This window comes from Pipistrellus hanaki (genome assembly GCF_964339955.1).
Source record: "Pipistrellus hanaki genome assembly, chromosome: 1".
Taxonomy (NCBI): domain Eukaryota; kingdom Metazoa; phylum Chordata; class Mammalia; order Chiroptera; family Vespertilionidae; genus Pipistrellus; species Pipistrellus hanaki.
The window spans coordinates 17,707,487-17,728,462 of NC_140503.1; the positions used below are offsets into that span (position 1 = coordinate 17,707,487).

General features: G+C 42.6%; 1 protein-coding gene and 1 pseudogene across 38 annotated transcripts in view; one reads left to right on the plus strand and one right to left on the minus strand.

Annotated features, from left to right (window-relative positions):
* NRXN3 (neurexin 3) overlaps nt 1-20,976 on the minus strand; it is a 1,392,989-nt gene that overhangs the window by 506,121 nt on the left and 865,892 nt on the right. For 5 of the 37 annotated variants that reach the window (XM_084891157.1, XM_084891160.1, XM_084891159.1 and 2 more), the window contains exon 1: nt 151-1,280. The exons of the other annotated variants lie outside the window; for them this stretch is intronic. In XM_084891157.1, coding sequence (XP_084747283.1) covers nt 151-400 — 250 coding nt within the window. In that variant the 5' untranslated portion in view covers nt 401-1,280. Of the gene's footprint in view, nt 1-150; nt 1,281-20,976 lie in introns of those variants that run through there. 37 annotated transcript variants of the gene reach the window in all.
* Nucleotides 8,455-8,843, plus strand: LOC311631511 (DNA-binding protein inhibitor ID-2-like; annotated as a pseudogene). The gene has a single exon. The product of its transcript is annotated as a DNA-binding protein inhibitor ID-2-like (transcript).

Sequence of the window (20,976 nt, forward strand, 5' to 3'; positions counted from 1 at the left end):
GGTCATTTTCTTCCCTCATGCACATATAATGCTTTTCACCACTTAGAATGCCATTTTTCACTCTCTTCCCACCCTTGACATTACCTGAAAGGCGAAAGGGTTAAGGAATGGATATGCCCCATTAAAAGGATAAAGAGCAGAAAGACCCACCGTGCCCTCCTCGCAGGGAAACTGGGGAGCGATAGATAGAAATAGGCACTGAGTGATGCTTGCTGCCATGGAAATGGTGCTCGTGCTGAGAGTGAGACCCCGGCGAGGAAGAGGAGGAGGAGGAGGAGGAAGCTACATTAGAGGAACTCCACACAGAGCTGATGATACATCCCCAGAAGAGGGACCAGATCCCAAGCGTCCAGGCCGGCCGGCGAGGAGGGCTCCGTCTTGGGTGGATTCTCAGGTGCATGGTCAACGCACTGGACCACTACAGATGGGCAGTTTGAATCCCAGCCAGTGAGGAATAATGAAGTTCATGATGCCCAGGGGCCCATCATAGCAGGAGGAAGACTTGCCCAAATTGCGGAAAGAGGGAAGGAATAAGCACTTTCAAGGCAGGTGATGAATCAGTTAAAAAAAAAAAAAAAGTAAGATAGAAGGCAAAAGCCCCTGCTTCCCAGGGGCTTAAATTTAGGACGCCAAAGTCCACGCGGGTAGAGCAGCCCTCCTAGGGAGCCCGGTAATGCCCAACATGTCAGGGCAGGCGCTGGGCTTCCTTCTGATCTCTAGACAACTCAAATCTGATGACTTAACTGCCCGTTCCTAGAAGCCACATAGAGGAAAGGTGGAAATGAAGGAAGAAGAGGAGGTGGCAGGACACCCAAGTAGGTTCAGGTTAGTTTATCCCAACATCCAAGCAGTTTGAAGATTTTTTTCCCCCCTCTCTTTTCCACTTCCATGCGATGCAATGCAGAAGTGCCCGGCAAAAGGGGGCTGCAGGTGGAGAGTTCTTCACCCGTTTGTAGTTGCCTTGGCTGAAGGGCAGGGAGGCTGTTAACCCTGCACTTTCTGGAAGAGCTCGGCGGAGCCTACCGCTGGCTTCCCGGGTTTAGCAGCAGCAGCAGCAGCCTCAGCAGCGGCAGCAGCAGCCACCGGAGGAAGAGAACGAGGAGGACTGGAGGGAAAGAGGAAAGCCAGAGGAACCCAGCGCAGAGCAGCCACCCAAACCAACGTGGCACGGGGCGGAGAGAGGTGGGTGGGCGAGCAGGGAGAGCAGGAGAGGAGGTGCCCGCGGGCGGCAGAGGTGGCCGGAGGCGGGCGGGCGCCTGCGAAGTGAGCAGAACTGGGAGGCACAGGTGAAGTGAAGCGAAGAGTTGGGGAGCCAAATTCACAAATGGGCAAGTCATATGCAAATCGCGCACTCCTGAGAGCAAATCAGCACAGCCCGAGCGCTCTGCCGAGAGACTGGCTGGCTCCGGAGGAAGGAGGGGGAAGGAGGGGTGAGCGCCCGGAATCCCAGCCCTCCCCATTCAAGTACCAGAGCTAGTCTACACCCCAAGCCTCTCGGCACACACCGCCCCTACTCACACCCCCTGCTGCGCTCTGCTTCCCTCCCAGCACAGTGAGCGCAAGCGTGTGAGTGTGCAAGAGACTGAGAGACAGAGGGACACTGAGCCATTTTATCACCCCTTCCTCCTCCTTTCCCAAGCACCTGAAGTCAAACTCTCAGATCAAGGCACCTTTTACAATTGTGAAAGAAAAACGCAGGCAAAGCTGAGGCTAAAGTAGCCCCAAATAGAAATAAATACAAATCCCCGGAGTCAGCAGGAGCCAAGCTCTGTAATAGGCTACAGGCAATGGTGCCCCCTTCGCGCTCCCTCCCTGCCTGGTGGTCAGCACCTTGGTCAGCACCCTGTAGCCACTCTCCATGCAGATGCCTCTCCAGGGGTTAAAATAAGACTCCAACCCTAGGAGCAAATGGTGGGAACTTTTCACCATCTCTCTGGACTATGGAAGGTGAGTGGTTTGGAAAAGGTAGCTTTCAACCAGGTGGACAGGAAGTGCCTGGCATTCAGGAACCAGAGGTTAGGGTCCTAGATGACTGTCCTGGTCAAAGAATTTCAGAAGAGGTGATGGCTGAGTCTTCTGGAATCTGTCTAGGACTTTCCTCAGAGATAATGCCCCAGATGGGTAAAGCTCCCGGGCCTCCAAGGCAATGGGCAGCAAAGAAAGCACAGCTTTTCCATCCAGGCTGAACCTGCAGGGGAGAGCAGGAGTTGCAGAGAAATGCTTGGTGCTCCTGTCCCTGCCATCTGTGACTCCAAGAGGAAGCTGACCAGGGTTCTGACAGGGAACAGTGACATTCTGGACAGGTGGCTTCCACCTCACCCCACCCGCTTCCTGTTACTCCATCTGATGTGCTGTAGGCACAAACCCAACAGGCAGCTCTGCTAGACCAGGGAGCTTGTTAGCTTTGACTCCTTCCTTCACAGTCACCTAGGCCAATTATATTTTTAGAAGGGGTGAGGTAAGTAAATTTTATATATATATATATATATATATATATATATATATATATATATATATAGAGAGAGAGAGAGAGAGAGAGAGAGAGAGAGAGAATTTCGGTGACATTTCTTTTTTTAAAGGAACTTATAACACCTATTATAGTCCTGCTCTCAAGGGCATTTCAAACCCTGTAATTAAGAATAAAGAACGGGGGTTAAAACAGTCCTATTTATCCTTGGGACACCCCAAAGGTGGACTAAGGAAGTTAGCATCATGTGTCTTTCTAACAGATAAAGATACCAAACCTATAGATGTTTGTCTTCAGGTTTTGTCTTGGTATTTTGTCTTCAAATACCAAGTCCATTTCAGATTTATGGTGGTGACTTGGGATTCTGGTCTGAACTCAATGTTCTCCCAAGGCCCATGTTTTCATTGGTAAATGCTGCAGAGTCATCCAAACTGCTCTGGTTCTCAGCTGTAAGTGAATCTTCAGGGGATCCATCCAGGATCCCTCATTCAATGTCTTTCATGCCCTTGGGTGGCAGCCAAGAAATGTTATGTCTTAAACTAGCACCATGAACCTAGAAACACCACAGCAAGCAACAGGAGTGGCTTATGGAGACTCGATTGAAACCTCAGTATGTATCTTGTTCTGTAAAATGTGGATAATGCTTTCCTCATGGGGTTATCGGGAGTTTTAAATGAGATAACATATATACTGCATCTGGCACAGCACCTGGCAAAAAGTGGCAGTTTTCTTTGTTCAATAAGAAATAAGCTAAAATTCCAAGAAGGTTAATAGATGTTTAGGGTCTTACTAGAAACCCAGTGCACAAAATCCCTGCACGGGTAGCATTCCTAGGCCTGGCCAGCAATCAGGGCTGATGTGTCTGGTGACTAACGGGGTGATCTGGGGCCCCTGCTGGCACCCACCTTGGCCAGCCTGACGCCACCCATTCACTGGCCTCACTCCCTGCTGCTGCCTCCAGTCACCTCCTTTTGCAGGGCAACCAGTGGGGTAGTCAGGGGCCCCTGCTGTCATCCTTCTTGTCTGGCCTTGGGCCTGCAGACTGGGGACAGCTCCTGTATTGAATGTCTGCCCCCTGGTGGTCAGTGCCTATCATAGCGACTGGTCATTTTGCTGTTTGGCCGATTTGCATATTAGACTTTTATTATATAGGATTAGTAGAAAAGCCAGGAGGGAAATTCTTATCTTAAGCATCCTCCCTTAAGGTAGATTCAATCCAACACCCCTTTTGTCATCTACCTGGAGTCCCACTGCATATAAGACTCATTCAAACTATGTGACATTGTCTTAAGGGAACTTAAATGACTTCGCTTATGTTTAATTTGTCTTATTCCCTACCATATCTTCTGTATGTTGCAGAATGGGTAGCACATAGTAGAACCTCAGTAAATATTTGCTCAATTAATGAAGCTAATGAATTAACTGTCAGTCTCATGTTCATATGTTCTTATATCATCAAGTTTCACTGATGCATTTATCTGCCTTTAGTGACATCCATCCTCAGAGACACACATTCCCATAATTGATAAGTTGACCACCTATCCAAATAACCCTGCCATTCTTTCCTAAATTGGTGCTGAGTGCTGGAGCCTATCTCTGACTTTGTCCTAGAGAAATATGGGAAGGTTTGCCAGACCTTGCAATTAATTCTGTGCCAAGCAACAAAGTGAAAATAAATCCTTAATGCAGTACAAAATCTGGAAATGCTGCTGGCTTGTCATGGCTGGAGCTATTCATTTCACTTGTCATACTTATAATTTATTTATTTACTTTTTTGCAAAATGTCAAAAAAAAGTAGCTAAGAATTCCAGGAAGGCTAATTCCATTTGGGGACCTAGATGAATACTGAGAAAACTTATCAGAGGGCAAATATGAGACTGGTTAATTTTTCTTCTTTCACTCCAAAGAGATAATCCACAGTTCTCCTGATACAATATATGTCCTTCTCCATTTAATACATTGTTGATTTCTTTTTTTTTTTTATTTCTTATCCCTCCAGTCTCTTCCTCTAGTCAGCACATTCCTACCTTGATTTCTTTTCCTAATTCACATTCTTCTCAGGTCTATTAGAGTTTATAACAGCATGCATTATTATATATAATAAGGATTTGTCATCAGTGGGGTCCCACAGCCTAGCTTGAGCCCACTCACAGTCCAGGACCTCAGGGATGCCAGACTGCCGGTTCTGACATCCTTTGAGGGATTTAGCAGTGCGCAAAGTGCAGCTGGTAGGGGAGGAGCTGGAGCCTGGGCAGGGTGCTGTGTAGCTCCCACTCATCCTGGCCCCACTGAGCCTGCTGCCGCTCAGTAGCCTCCATAGCTATGCTCATCAGCCTTGAGCCTGGCTTATAGCTGAGCAGTGCTCCCACTGTGGGAGTGCACTGACCACCAGGGGGAAGCTCCTGTATTGAATGTCTGCCCCCTGGTGGTCATTGCATATCATAGTGATAGGAAATGATTGATTAGGCTTTTATATATATACACAAGTGGCCTGGTACATAAAGTCTGTGCACTCGGGGAGTCCCTCAGCCCAGCCTGCACCCTCTCACAGTCCAGGACCCCTTGGGGTATGTCCACCTGCTGGCTTAGGCCTGCTTCCCGGGGAATTGAGCCAAAGCTGGAAGTCAGACATCCCTCTGGCAGCCCGGGAGCCCTCAGGGAATATTTGACTGTCTCAGTCAGACATTCTTAGTGCTTCTGAGCAGGTGGGAGAGGCTTTCACCATCGCTGCTGCACTTGCAGCTGTCAGCCTGGCTTGTGGTTGTAGGAGCACACTGACTATTAGGGGGCAGCTCCTGCATTGAGTATCTGCCCCCTGGTGGCCAGTGCACATCATAGCAACTGGTCATTCTCAGTTGTTCTGCTGTTAGAGTCAATTTGCATATTACCCTTTTACTATATAGGATTAGATTTTAATCTCCAGTGATACCTTCTAAACACTCTCTGCACCTCGGGGTAGCTGAACAGGATTCCTCATCAGCCACACTAGCACCAACAGCTGCCTCTTCTCTCCTGAGTTGTCCCTAGTAGGTCCTGGAGTGAGAACACTTGGAAATGAAGCACACAGCTGCAGGATGAAGATAAAAACCCACTTTTAAGACAGAAAATAAGAACAATAGATATAGAAGCATTATGCTCAACACAGACTTAAAATAGAAGCACAAAAAATTTCACAGGAACAACCATGTGCAGGTCCACTTGGATAAACCTCCATGATATCCTAACCAGACTCTGTGGAACTTGCAGTTTCTGAATGGAATGCAGTTTAAACAAACAAACAAAAACCTGTAACTGGGATTTGGCTGGTTAATAGCTGGGTTTCTCTATTATTCCAGAGTTCAGAATTTGGGATTATAGATCTCTTCCCCTGCTTTTAAAAACTTCCCCCTCCTCCCCACCTTCCAGGAAACTGTTCCAAAGTGAGGTAGAAGAATCTGTACTTATCTGAACCTCTTTGCCTTTCTTTGGTCTGTATTTCTGCTATTAAGTAGCCTGAGGAATCTTTTGGCTTCTACAATAAGCCTCGTGATAGTACTTAATGGTATCAGGTGCCAGGAACCTAATGTGAAGTTGCCTTGTCAGTCTCTACAATACATTTTGTCCCTGCATATGCCTCTTCTCACCTGTGCAGACACTGACTTTCCACCTCACTGCCAACAGTAGACACCTGTCACACTGTTTGTCACAGACACATCTAAAATGACTGTGCAGACACAGAAAGCATCGAGCAGTCTGTGTCTATATAAACTCTAAACTCTTAGGTGAGGGCCATCTTTTTCTAAATACAAAGTGTAGATATCCTTATTTTCTCTCTCTCTCTGCAGAGTTCCAATGGTAAGTGTGGAAAGGAAGAAGAAGAAGAAGAAGAAGAAGAAGAAGAAGAAGAAGAAGAAGAAGAAGAAGAAGAGGAAGAAGAAGGAGGAGGAGAAATAAAACAACAACAACTAAACTCTCATAATGTGAAGTGATATAAAAATCCTGAAAAAATACAGGTGACTGTTAACACAACTATAAATACTAGTATACCCACCGGTTCCTGGAACACTATAAAATAGTCAAACTTTGCTTTAGTATAGTCAGTAGATTTATTTATAGCTACATAACTCATCCTTCTGCTTATTTATTTAAGAAAGCCATCCTGTAAAAAGTAGATTTTGATTATATTTTCCATTTGGGGGCATAAAAAGGTAGCTTTATTCTTTTAAGCATCACTCCTACATGTACTAGTATTTGATTTTTTAAAAGATAATGATGTCCCCATATAACTTTATAGTTTAGGGAATGCACATATTGCTTCTGTTCCTTTAACTTATGCCTCTTATAGTTTGTCCTCCTTGTGCCTAAAATGGAGATATCAGGTGTTTGGATGTTGAAAAAAAATCTCTTTTAGGAAATTTTTGAAATCACTAGAATTTTAATCAGTGGGGATGGAATGTCCATTTCCTTGGAATCTTATACATTTTTGCAAAGATTGGGAAAAATATGCAATGTTCCTGTGTAAGCCTTAACCTGCTTCCTCTGAAGTCCAAGTATAATTATTGTATCTTGGAAGAAAATATTCTTTTTACTCCCAACTGCTCACCTGCCTACCTGCCTGATTGCTTGTAACCACTTCTGCATGTCAGCCTGATCACCCCGTAACCACTCTGCTGCCAGCCTGATTGATGCGTAACTGCTCCCCTCCCAGCCTGTTTGCCCCTAACTACCCTCCCCTTCAGGCCTGGTTACCCCTAACTGTCCTGCCCTGCAGGCCTGATTACCCCTAACTGTCCTCCCCTGCAAGCCTGGATCCTACCCAACTGCCCTTCCCTTCAGGCACTCCCAACTTCCCTCCTCTGCCAGCCTGGTCATGCCTAACTTCCCTCCCTTTTATGCTTGATTGCTCCCAACTGCCCTGCCTTGCAGGCCTGGTCCCTCCCAACTGCCCTCTCCTGCTGGACATCTTGTGGTAGCCATCTTGTGTCCACATGGGGGCAAGATCTTTGACCACATGAGGGCAGCCACTTTGTCTGTTGGAGTGATACTCAATCTGCATATTACTCTCTTTATTAGATAGGATAGAGGCCTTGTGCACGGGTGGGGGCTAGCTGGTTTGCCCTGGGGGTGTCCCAGATCAGAGTGGAGGTTCCCTTGGGGTGTGGGGTGGCCTGGGAGAGGGGCCTGTGGTGGTTTGCAGGCCGGCCACACCCCTGGCAACCCAAGCAGAGGCCCTGATATCTGAGATTTATGTATCTTCTACAATTGAAACTTTGAAGCCTGGAGTGGAGCCAAGCCCACTGCTTGTTGCATGGCTGCCATCATTTCTGTTTGGATTTGTTTACCTTCTATAATTGAAATTGTAGCCTTGAGTGGAGGCCTCGGTTGGCAAGGGCAGGCAGAAAGCTTGGCTTCCTCCCTTGCTGGGGAAACCCAAGCCTCCCTCCTCCTCTCTATGGCTATAACCATCTTAATTGGGTTTATTTTCATACTTGCTCTGATTGGCTGGTTGGCATGACTGGTGGTGTAGCAGAGGTATGGTCAATTTGCATATTACTCTTTTATTAGATAGGATAATATCTCACACCTGTCAGAATGACTATCATCAACAAAATCAACAAATGACAAGTGCTGGGGAAGATGCAGAGAAAGAGGAACCCTCATGCACTACTGGTGGGAATGCAGACTGGTGCAGCCACTGTTGAGAACAGTATGGAGTTTCCTCAAAAAACTAAAAAACAGAACTCTCATTTGACCGAGTAATCCCACTTCTAGGAATATATCCCAAGAAACTAGAAACACCAATCATAATGTATATATGCACCCCTATGTTCATAGCAGCACAATTTATAATAGCTAAGATTTGGAAACAGCCTAAGTGCCCATGAGCAGAAGACTGGATTAAAAAACTGTCATACATTCTGAGCACTGGCACCTTAGCAGGCAGCGGTAGCCTAAGATCCAGGGCAGCCCACTCCCTCCTGGTCTCTCCTTCCTTCCCAGTGATCAGCATGAAAACCTTCAGTCCAGTGAGGTCCATTAGGAAAAACAGCCTTTCAGACCACAGCCTGGGAATCTCCTGCAGCAAAACTCTGGTGGATGACCCGATAAGCCCTGCTATACATGAATGTCTACTACTGTAAGCTCAAGGAGCTGGTGCCCAGCATCCCCCAGAACAAGAAAGTGAGCAAAATGGAAATCCTGCAGCACATCATTGACTACATCTTGTAATACAGATTGCCCTGGACTCACAACCCACCATTGTCAGTGGCCCAGGCAGAGCCAGTCATCCTAGATGCCGCTGACCACCCTGAACACGGACATCAACATCCTGTCCCTGCAGGCTTCTGAATTCCCTTCTGAGTTCATGTCAGATGACAGCAAAGTGCTCTGTGGCTGAGTATGGTGGCCAGGACTTTTTTTCTTCTCTTTGCACAACAACAAATCCACAGGAACTTATTTTTCAAACTCTCACAAGGAGGACAGTGTGTTGAATGGGCCTTTTTAAAACATGGAAGCAAGACTCAGAAGGATCAAACCTCTGCCCCAGAGTGTGTTTCTGGCCTGGACTGTGGAAGTAGTTATTTATAAATAAATAAAAAATACTTTTCAATGCCCTTTCTGAAGTCAGAAGGTTTCTTTATATACTCTCCCCACCATTGGGAGCAAACACTTTAAAACCACAAGGAGTTGCCCAATTTCAGCAGACTTTGCCTTTTTTTCAAAGGTAAAATTTAGAAATTAAACATAGTTTGTGTTCACTATCTGATAATGGGAAAGGAAACCTAGGGTTACATTAAATTGGTGGATAATCCACAATAAATCCCATATCGAGATAACATACTGATGTTCATAAAATGGTTGATATTAGGAAATATGAAAAAAAAATAGGTTAATTGCCTGTGTTCCTGTCACAAACCACAGCAAAGCTCTCTTTATCTCAGAAGTTACTCCCTTTCTATTGTAGGTCAGACCGAGTCCCCAGAACATTGACATCATTTTTGTTATTGTTTTCTGAATAGAGATGTTCATTTCCTGAGAGTGCCAGTCTTTTGCTTTAAATTGATACTAAGTGCTACCAATATGCTCTCTCCATGAAAGTCCTGGAAACAAGATTCAAAAAAATACCTTTGTATGAGCAATACCATCAGTTACAACACTAAGAAAACTTATTATAAGCTATAAAAAGAGAGAGAGAGAGAGAGAGAGAGAGAGAGAGAGAGAGAGAGAGAGAGAGAAGCCACAAAGCATGTATACATAACTTGAAGCCAAAGAGAATCAGAAGGCTTCTAAAAAGTTATACTAGAAGAAAGACCATATTTTTGTCCTGTCAAACCAAGTTTTAAACTAATGAAGAGAGAACTCTATTGTGTATGATCTCCAATTATTTAACATGGTGTGGTTGATAAGTGTAATGTCATCCTATATTAAAAATGGAAATATCTGGATTTTAATTCTTCGCTCTGTCATTAATTGTCAGACATTAGGCAATTAAATTGGTGGATAATTTAACTTAAAACATAGACATTCTCATATAGATTCTCAGTGTCTTTTTTAATTTAAATTTTTACAATAGAAGCTGAGACTAACAAGCTGTACAACTTTGGAATAATAATACCTGCTGGCAAGCTTGCACCTACTGCTTATTTTCCCTGCTGTACTTCTCTCCTGCCAGGCTTGGCCAACCACCCACCTGTTAATTTCAAGCAAATGAATGTAGATAACAAGGTATTTCCTGTGGATTCCTGGTATTCAAGAAGAGAATTTACAAGGGTTTGTATAAGAGGGATGGAGGGCAGCAGTCATCAGCAGCATATATCTTTGCTCAATTCAAGCAGAGAGTGAGCCATTTCTTCCAAGGGAGGGCACAAGGGGGGAGTAAAACATCCCAGAGAGATTCACCATGCTTGATAGATGTAATTTCCTAAAATGTATACCCTGTTGGTGTTCAAAAGATGAACAGAGAAAGGTCAGTGCATCAAATGAGAGAGAAGGACAAAAGGACAGTGAGTTGCGGGCCAGCACTGCCTATTCTAGGAGGGTCTGAAATACCACTAGAACAGGCTTGACTCATTACTGAGTAAATTAAACAGCCACAGAAGCCAACCTTTAGGAATAATACCATCCAGCAAATTTTTGAATCATCGTCTCCTTGACCATCTCTCATTCTTAGCTCCTGCTGGAACAAGGGGAGTTCAGGGTGGTGTAGGAAGCTGGTTGCTTTAGGAGTGACTCAGCAAATGGTGGTTACTAAAAGTGGCCCTGGGGGAGCAATGATACATTTAAACAACTACAAGAAACTCTTGGCCTTTTCTCCCCAGCCTCCGCTCTCCCACTGCAGTTAAAGGAACATTGGGAATAGCAGAAATAGCAACCCCAAACTGCCCCCACCCCCACCCACCAGATGCAGAAGAGACTTTGGGTAGCTTGACTTACATCATAGGAAGATGATTATATGTATGGCTCAAAGGAAAACCAAAACTAAAACTACTTATAGATTATTATAATTCTGTCTATCCTAATTCATTCCCTACCCCCATATGTACATCACCTGACCAGGATTCTTGATGACCAGTTCCAAACAACGATATTTTATCTTTACAACATCGTTTGTTTTAAGTTTTGGTTTTTTTTTTCATTTACTACAAAAGACAAAAATAAACAACAACAACAACAACAAAAACCTCCAAAAATGCCGAAACTGGTTTGGCTCAGTGGATAGAGCGTCTGCCTGTGGACTGAAAGGTCCCAGGTTCGGTTCTGGCCAAGGGCATGTACATTGGTTGCAGGCACAACCCCAGTAGGGAGTGTGCAGGAGGCAGCTGGTTGATGTTTCTCTCTCATCGACGTTTCTGACTCTCTTACCCTCTTCCTTCATCTCTGTAAAAAATCAATAAAATATATTTTAAAAAAACAAACTCAAAAAAAAAAAAACTTCTGTAAAAGCGTCCTCTTTAATAAAAACAGTAACAAATAGATTTTGATTAGCAATTATAAATCCCCCCCCTTTTTTAAACAGCATATTTTATTCTGATTATTGATAGGCTTATTTGTGTATGTTTTTGATGTGCAGGGTTAATAAAATATGTTTTTATTCATCCAGTTGTTAACTATTACTCTCTGCAATGTTTCAGCAGTTTGGGTTTGTTATTGACTGAATTGTGTTCTCAAAAATTCATATGTGGAAGTCTACTAAACCCCACTGTTTGAAGAAAGGGCCTTTAAAGAGATAGCCCTAGCTGGTTTGGGTCACTGGATAGAGCATTGGCCTGTGGGCTGAAGGGTTCCAGGTTTGATTCCGCTCAAGGGCACAGGCCTGGGAGGCAGGCTTCACTCCCAGTAGGGGTCATGCAGGCGGTAGCTGATTAATGATCCTCTCTCATCATTGATGTTTCTATCTCCCTCTATCTTCTTCTCAAAAATAAATTTAAAAAATATATGAAAAAGAGATAGTTAACATTAAATGAGGTCATAAAAGTGGGGGCCCTAATCCAATAGGACTTGTGTCCTTATAAGAAGAGGAAGAAACACAGACAAAACAAACAAACAAAAACAAACAAACAAACAAAACAACAACAACAACAAAAAAACACCCATCCAAATGCACAGAGAGAAGGCTTTATGAGAAATCCAATCCCTGACACCTTGATCTTGGTCATTTAGTTCCAAAACTGTGAGAAAATCAAGTTCTCTTGTTTAAGCCAACAAAATCTGTTGTATTTTGTTATGTTGAATTTTGAGTTGACTAATGTAGGGTTGTTGATAAAAATAATAGTATTTGTAGAAGTAGAGACATTCAGATCCATAAAGAACCTTAGAGTTTATTTGGATACAGAGTTCTTAACCTGGAGTTCAAGAAACTGCCATAATGATGGCCACTTGCATATCTCCTTATGTAATTTATAATTTCTATGGTTTTATATTATAGCCTTAAAAATGCAAAATTACTTCCTGAAACTAAATTAAATTTAGACTTAGTATGCATTTTTTTTTCTGGAAAGAAATATTTCTTTGGATTTTTAAAGAAATTCATGATCCCCAAATACTGAAAAACCACTGATTAGTTCAAAACCCTCATTTTACAGATAAGGAAACTAAATTCTGAGAGAAAGTGCTCAAAAAATGCATAAAAACACTAGTAAAAATGAGATACAAATCCCCTGCTTCCTAATTTGATTGTTACCGTGTTCCTGATTACATCTGGTTACTAGTGAAGAGTGCACACACATATGCGTGCACGCACACCTACACACTTTACTACAATACCAAAACTTGCTTTCATAGGAATTTAGCATTTCACCTATTTCTCTTGAACTCAGCAGGTAAAAAGGTATCCTTCAACCTTTCAAAGTGTATCAAGGTATAAATAATACCTAAATTTTAATGTTTAATTACTAGGTGGTAGTGTTGGTAAAATATTTTGACGTATGTTCATACTTACACAGTATGTTATATAGAGGTGATGTTTTTATGAGTGACAACATAGGTTTCTATACATGTGGCTGGGAAAGGAATTCCATTAAAAGACATTAAGGCTTAACCTTATAACTTCCAAGTTGCTATGAATATAAAGTATTGTGTCCTTCCACTTACCCATAGTCAAGAGACAGTGAGTAACTGGAAATTCATTTCCCTAGTAGTCCATCTTTAAGAGTGGGGTCAAGCATATAAGCCACAGACAGTGCTGCACACACACCCACTCACATACTAGTACACACACACACACACACCTCCCAGATGGAACCCCAGCAATAGTCATACAGGCTGGTCTTAAAAGCCAATAAGGAGCAGCGGCTTCCAGGCTGGGAGCAGCCAGGCCTGGAGCAGCCGGGTCTGGTGCGACCAGGCCCGGAGCAGCGGCTGCCAGGCTGGGAGCGGCCAGGCCCAGAGCAGCCGGGTCTGGTACGGCCAGGCCCGGAGCAACAGCTGCCAGGCTGGGAGCGGCCAGGCCTGGAGCGGCCGGGCCCGGAGCAGCAGCAGCCAAGTCCAGAGCAACTAGGTCAGGAGCGGCAGTGACTAGACCCGGAGCAGCTGGTTGTGGAACGAACCAGAGCAACAGAGGCCAGGCCCGGAGCAGCCAGGTCCGGAACAGCTCGCTCCTCGCCGGCCCCTGCCCCACGGCTGCCTCTCAGACATGGCTGGAAACTTTGGGGGGAACTTGAGGGTCTGCTGAATCAAGTGATGAAGGCTTAGATCTGGATGTGTCGAATTAGTATAGCACTGGGGTGTTGATCTGTGAGTGCCTTGGGTAGGGCCTGGATGAGGCTGGTTGACCTATTTGGAAATGTCTTTTGTGTGAAGTGTATCATTGGGCATGTGGAGGTATTATTGATATGAGAAAATGCTAAGTAATTGATTTACTATCTGAAAAGGGATTTACTATCGGGGAGAGGGAGGGAGGAAGAGACTGAACATAAACTGTGCACCTATGGATGAGGACAATGGGGGATGGGGAGGGGGCGGAGGGTGGGGTGGGAACCTGGTGGAGGGGGGAAGAAATGAGGAACCTTTGTAATAATATGAACAATAAAGATTGATTTAAAAAAAATCAGTAAAAAAAAAAAAAAAAAAAAAAAAAAAAAAAAAAAGCCAATAAGGAAAGAGGAGGCTGAGAGCCCCTTTCACCTGGTTAGTCTCTATGCTGATATTGACTCAGGAACATCCCACTTCCTCCAGGCCTCCATGAATGTCAATAGCCATTTGCCTTCTCTGAAATGCAAAGCTTTCTCTGCTTTGAAGGGCTTCTTATATGTGCAACACTTACAGTCAGCATGATTGCCTCCCTGTCTACATTTCTCCCCTCCCCTAATTCCTGAAACAGAAGTGGTCATTTCAACTTTTTAACAAAATACTTATCTCTTTCAAAAGTGTTTGCAAAAACTTTTTCTTCTTTTCCTTCTCATTTTTACCCATGTCTCAGAATTCAGAGTACCTGTACCTTAGCATATATATTGCAAGGGTTAATGTTGCATGAGGGAAAATTTCAGAATTGAGCCCTTTATTTGTCCTTTTTAGGGAAGCTGTGGGAAGGAAGGATCCGAGAAAGTAAAGCTGATGGTCATTTCATGTAATGCAGACTCAGTGCTTCTTACAATATGTGAACAAGCATGCTAGGTCTGTGCCATGTCTTGTTTTTTTGTTTTGTTTTTGTTTTTGTTTTTTTTAAATATATTTTATTGATTTTTTACAGAGAGGAAGGGAGAGAGATAGAGAGCTAGAAATGTCGATGAGAGAGGAGCATCGACCAGCTGCCTCTTGCACACCCCCTACCGGGGATGTGCCCACAACCAAGGTACATGCCCCTGACTGGAATCGAACCTGGGACTGTTCAATCCACAGACCGACACTCTACCACTGAGCCAAACCAGTTTTGGCTGTGCCATGTATTGTAACCACTCCCCCACCTCACCCCTATTCTATGTTTTCCTGCTGCTGATGTTTGGGCTACCCTAAGGCATAATTTCAACTCCAAAAACATGCTTCTCTCTTTTCTCCCACCTGATCAGCATATGAAGTCACACAGACTGGGTGGAATTTGGGCAAGGATAATAAGTAGGAAAATCTTCTTGAATACTAGTCCCTCAATTGTCATTTTCTCAGATTCTCAGACCCTCACTTCAGTGCCCTTCCCATCCTCACTCTATTTCTCCTGAACTCAGCTAAGGTACCTCAGTATCCCATTTCATCCTCACTCTTTCTATCCAACTACAGCTGCTGCTTGCCTGTGGGTTTGGGTGTCTTTGGAAGCCAAGGAGAATATATGGTGCTGAAGAAAATCCATTCCAGAAGGTAAACTCTTGACTTCACATCTTTCTAACCTTCTTCTCTGTATGCAAATCTTCATTCTCTGCCACCTCCCCTGAATCTCTCCACCTCCAGACTTTGATCTCACCACTGGACTGTGCTTATCTGATCCCCTACCTATCTCAGGCCATTAAAATCCTCAGGCTTACTCAGAATGCTTTCTCTTCTATGAAATGTTTTCTAATCTTCAAGTCAGAATAAATCCCTCCTTCCAGTGCTCTTGCTGAATTTTTAGCATGAGGCTGAAAAGATCCTCTTTGTGAATGCTAAGCTGCATACACTCCTATCTCATCCTTCTACAGAAGGTATTGACTGTGGAGAGTGCATCTCAATAAACTTTGCTTACTTTTCTGACACACAGAGGCTTGGGTGCTCCACAGAGATTACAGACGTCTCTCCTTTATTAACCACCAAAGCCCCACTCCTTCAACTTCCATCCCTTCTCCCCTCAACTCCCCATTTCCTCTGCTCCTCTTATTCCCCTCAAATATATCTAATTATCCTCTTCACTCCATTCCAGGACATCTAGTCTAGCACCTCACCATACTTTTCCCAGCTGGAACCCCTTTCTTGTTTTTGAATTTCTTCTTAACCCCCCACTTTGACCCGGATACAAGAACTGCCCTGAATGGAATCTTTGGAGCAGAAAGTGGTGTTCAGGTATTCCAAATCTTGTTACCAAATGTTCAGTGGTAAGAAATGTGTTTGTGACATCCCAAATTATAATTCCAAACTAGAATCACATCCCTTTAGAAGTATTTCCTATGTGACCAGGTACTTGATTCTAGCAATTCTAGACTAGATTATTGGGAATGTCCTGGGTTAATTGGTACTTGAGTTCTGGAAATAGAATACATTCTGTCTCTTGGAAAACATGATGTGAGCTCAGTGTATTCATAAAGTAACTTTTGAAATACAACCCTTTTGAAAACTGAGGCCTGCCTGCTCTTCTGTTAACGCTGTGGGAGGCAAGTGGGTGGTGGTATGACTATGATATCTGGCTTTCTATTTTTGTAACATGGCAAGGATGCTGCGGAATTCAGCCCCCAAACTGAGAAAGGCAGAATAGCACTCGATACTTAATCATGCAGAGACAATATACACCTAAGTTGTGGGTTGGCTGTGGGAGTGAGGGTGAGGGACTTGTCAAAAGTACTCCCCAATACAGGCCTCTCTGTCTTCTGGCTTAGCCTAGTTCTGTTTGTCTTAAATGAAGACACATTTTATTTTTATTATTAGTTACTTTATTTTTACTGCTCTGTTCAGACATATCATCTTTCCTACCTGTTAGGATCCTAAGACTTACCTGTCTTTTATTTTTCATTCTTACAATATTACTGAATTCTGCCTAGATCCTTGTAAAATAGAGTATGCTTATATATAAATCACTTTTATTTATTTTTTTAAATATTTTTATTGATTTTTTACAGAGAGGAAGGGAGAGAGATAGAGAGCCAGAAACGTCGATGAGAGAGAAACATCGACCAGCTGCCTCCTGCACACCCCCCACTGGGGATGTGCCCGCAACCCAGGTACATGCCCTTGACCGGAATCGAACCTGGGACCTTTCAGTCCGCAGACCAACGCTCTACCACTGAGCCAAACCGGTTTCGGCTATAAATCACTTTTAAACATATAGTATATGATAGGTTGATATGTGGGATATTAAACTAAAACTCATAGACACAGACAATAGTATGGTGGTTACCAGAGTGAAGGTGGTCGGGGATAGTAAAGGGGCCCAAATATATGTTGATGGAAGATGGTTTGACTTTGGGTGATAGGTACACAGTGCGATATACAGATCATGTATCATAGAAATATACATTTGAAATCTATGTAATCTTATTAACCAATGTCACCCCAATAGATTTAATATAAAATAACAAACATATAGTATAGGTATATTTGTCTATGCTAAACATGACTGGTATCTCTTTAAGATAATAATAGGGCAGATATATGTTTTTACATATCAAAAATATTAGAAACATATAAAACAAAAATACATTTGTAAGTCTTGAGAAAATTTCAGGGCAACCCGTAACACATGACATTCCAAAGTTCAAATTCATCAGCAGTTGCCATTGGTATGATTGACTGAATGGTATTGTGCACCCCATGACAACTAAAGAGAAAGGTGGGGAGAAGGAATAGAAGAAATAAAATAGACTTTCTTACCAAGTTCTTGCTTATCCTATAACATACTAAAGATATCTAAGCACTCTATCCAGAAGACTCCAAAATACCAATCTTGGGCTCAGTTTTCATTCAATATTATTGATATGATTCCAAGTGGAAGAAAGGAAACTGGGTATAAATATATATGGGATAAAAACTGAAGCACTACTCATGCCAAAACCATAGTGATATTCTCTACAGAGAAGGGTCTTAGAAAAACACCAGAGAAGCTACACTTGCTGACAATAGAACTAGTTCTTCATTGGAAAAACAGTTTTCTATATGAGACCAGGTGAATCAGAAGGTAGGAACAATATTTGGAAGTAGAACTTTCAACCAACACCCCCTGTCCTGTGGCTGTAAAAAGCAGATAAGGAAGTGCACTCCTTATGACTAGCTTATTTAACTTCTGCACTGACACATGGTGTTCCTTATTTAACACATAAACAAAAGCTCCTAGTTTCTCCTGCCCCACTAAAAGGACTAACTAAAGATAGGATATGGGATCATTTTATAAGTAGCCACAGAGTGACTACACAGATCATAATTTTTTTCTGTTCAATGGCCTCTTACCTCTTTCTGAAAATGTGTCCACTTGATATGGCTACAGAAGAATCCAAAAATAAAAAAGATAAGAAAACACACACACACACACACACACACACATATCACCACTAAGATGTGTCTCAAAATCAGTTCTCTTGAAAACATCTGACCCTACTGTATTTGGCCTAACCAAAATATATTTTCAGTTTGTTATATTCCTCAAAGGGGAGATATGGGTGGGGTTGGTTAAAGGAAAAAAACAAGTTTTCTTTTCTAGAAATACTACCTTCACTAAAGCACCCCTCTTTTCTCAGCCTACCTGTCTTCTCCTTCATGTGAGCGTTTTTATTTGGGTGTCTGACTCACACACGAAAGTAGGAAGAGTTCAGCCCAGATTCATCTCCAACCTAAAAGAAAGGACTAGTTAAATACCGTATTTTTCGGACCATAAGACGCACTTTTTTTCCCCCAGAAGTGGGGGCGGGGAAAGTCCCTGCGTCTTATGGTCCAAATATAGCCTACACATATACTGTAAAAAAAAAGTTTTTTTTACTTGCTCTGCTCTGTGTGGTCTCTGTGTGCTTGCCCGGCTCTAAAATGGTTCTAAATGCTGCTGTTTACTTTACAGGGTTGATTACATGTGTTTATGACTGTGATGTTGGGTTTTAATGCACATAAAATATTTTAGGACACTATTTGTTTCAGAATCTTTTTTTCTTCATTTCCCTTCTCTAAAAACTGGTGCGTCTTATGGTTCGGTGCGTCTTATGGTCCGAAAAATATGGTAAGTCTGTCACCAACAATGAGCCAAGAGCTGAAAACTAGCTTATTTTACTTCCACACAAAACCTGGAGAAGTAACTCTCAGAAACATGATAAAATGACATTTTTTTTATTTAAAAATATGTCATTTTATCATGTTATTTAGTAGTAGTGAAGCCAAGGCTGGAATTAAGAAAAGGAATCAATACTGAATTTGTAGCAAATGAGGAGAACAGATTGCTTAAAAAATTTTATTGCCTTTTGCATAGTCTTAAACATGAATGTGATAAGAAAACACTAATTAAGCTAGTGAAATGGGGAGGGGATTCAGTATAATAAAGATTAAGTCACCAATGCTACAAATTCTGACAATTAGAAGCAAGGACATACCCTGCCTTTGTATCCCAGTCCACTTACTTTCTCTTATAAGAAGTCCTTAACCTGTGATCCAAAACATTACAAGGAGAACAATCATAACTCATTTGTTTCAGTCTGTTTGGTTTACATAAAACAATAGAAAAACATTTAAAATGAAATTTCAAGAATTATTCATCTCCTTGTACAATTTCTTGGCCTATAAGCCAATTTCTCAAGGACAATATGATCATTTTATAGTAGGGGTGTCGAACTCAATCAGAGAAGGGGCCAAAATCTAAAATCCAGCCCAAATCGCTGGCCGAATGGTTTACTGAACAGTCATAAACTGACAATGTCATAAACTGACAGCGGAGTGCAGTGATGACAGCGCGGTGCGGGCCACATTGCAAGGCCTGGTGGGCTGGATTTGGCCCGCGGGCCTTGTGTTTGACACATGTGTTTTATAGGGAGTGAGGCTCTTGATGTTCTTCTTGCTTAATACATTTAAAAAACAGAAGTTACCCACACTAAGTTTAAATCATTCTTGAGTTAAGTCATTTCTTCTTCTGCATAATTGTTTTTACTTCCCAAATGCACACACACATTCCCACACAAATTTGCTGTTGATTAAGTTTCTTTAAGGAATACATCTACCTCCAACACCACTACCACATCACCACCATGACCACCACCATCACCATCACTATTACCAGGTATAAGACAGTGGCTGTCCACAGAACTTCTAGCACATGCCTCTTTAAATAGCTGACATCTGGAAGAACTATTTGATACTGTTACTTACACTCCACTCAGCATGAACGGAGGTTGGCAGGGAATTTAGCAGCGTGTCTTATTTTTAACATATCCCCCACCTCCTCCTCACCCTCCCTGCCTTCAGTGAGTGGTTTAAGCAATACACTCTTAAGTTCTGTTGCATGAGCCTATCATATTCTTCCCAGACATGGAAAGCTTTAAAAAGGGGACCCAATTTTTTTCTAATGCCAAGGTAGGCTATCCAAATTAAACACAAATAAGACAGCAGCCAAAAGCTCTTAATTTCATGGATAAACTAAGAGGTGAACTTCATAAACCTGAAGCCAGCCAGCCTCTAGTATGCTTCTCTCTGTCTGTCTGTCTGTCTGTCTCTCTCTGTCTCTTTTTCTATCTCCCCAACATACACAATCTTTTAAAAATTCTGCCCACTCCTTTACTTCAATTACTTTAAAGAAAGATAATTATAGGTTAAGAGAATTAAATTGATTTGAAAAATTAATGGGACATTTAAATTCAAATATGACTTGTGACAAAGCCTCCTGCTTTGCTTTGCAGAAGTTAGGCTCTTCAAAATATTTCCTTCCTATTCCAGTTGCTATGAAATCAAATTAACAAATATCAGGAGGCTAATGCTGGCCACTTAAGTTCTTGGAGAACCTAGATCCCTTAATGGTGAAATATTCCACTGATCTATAGAATATCTGTTTTCAGTATCTCAAATAGCAAATTCAACTGAGAGGTATGTGGATGTGCTAGGGGGCGCTCCACTACAGGAAATGGCATAGGCAATTTAGCATGGAGCTTGCAGAATTTGAGGAGCTCCCTGTAATTGTTAACAGTTTGATAAGTGTTATCACAAAAAACAGTGATACCTGAAGTTGACTAATGACAGCAGTAATTATTATTAGGAATAGTGCTACAAACAAACTTCTCCAAGGGCTGGGAAATTTACCTTTCCTTGGAACAGCTCACAGTAATTAGCAAGCAAATTCTATATTTTCTCATAACATTTCTTTAGGTAGATGAAATATTCTGGGAGGCTGTGTGTGTGAAAAAGAGAGAGAAAGAAAATGGTACAGAGAGGGATAGAGAGACAGAGGAGAGGGAGGG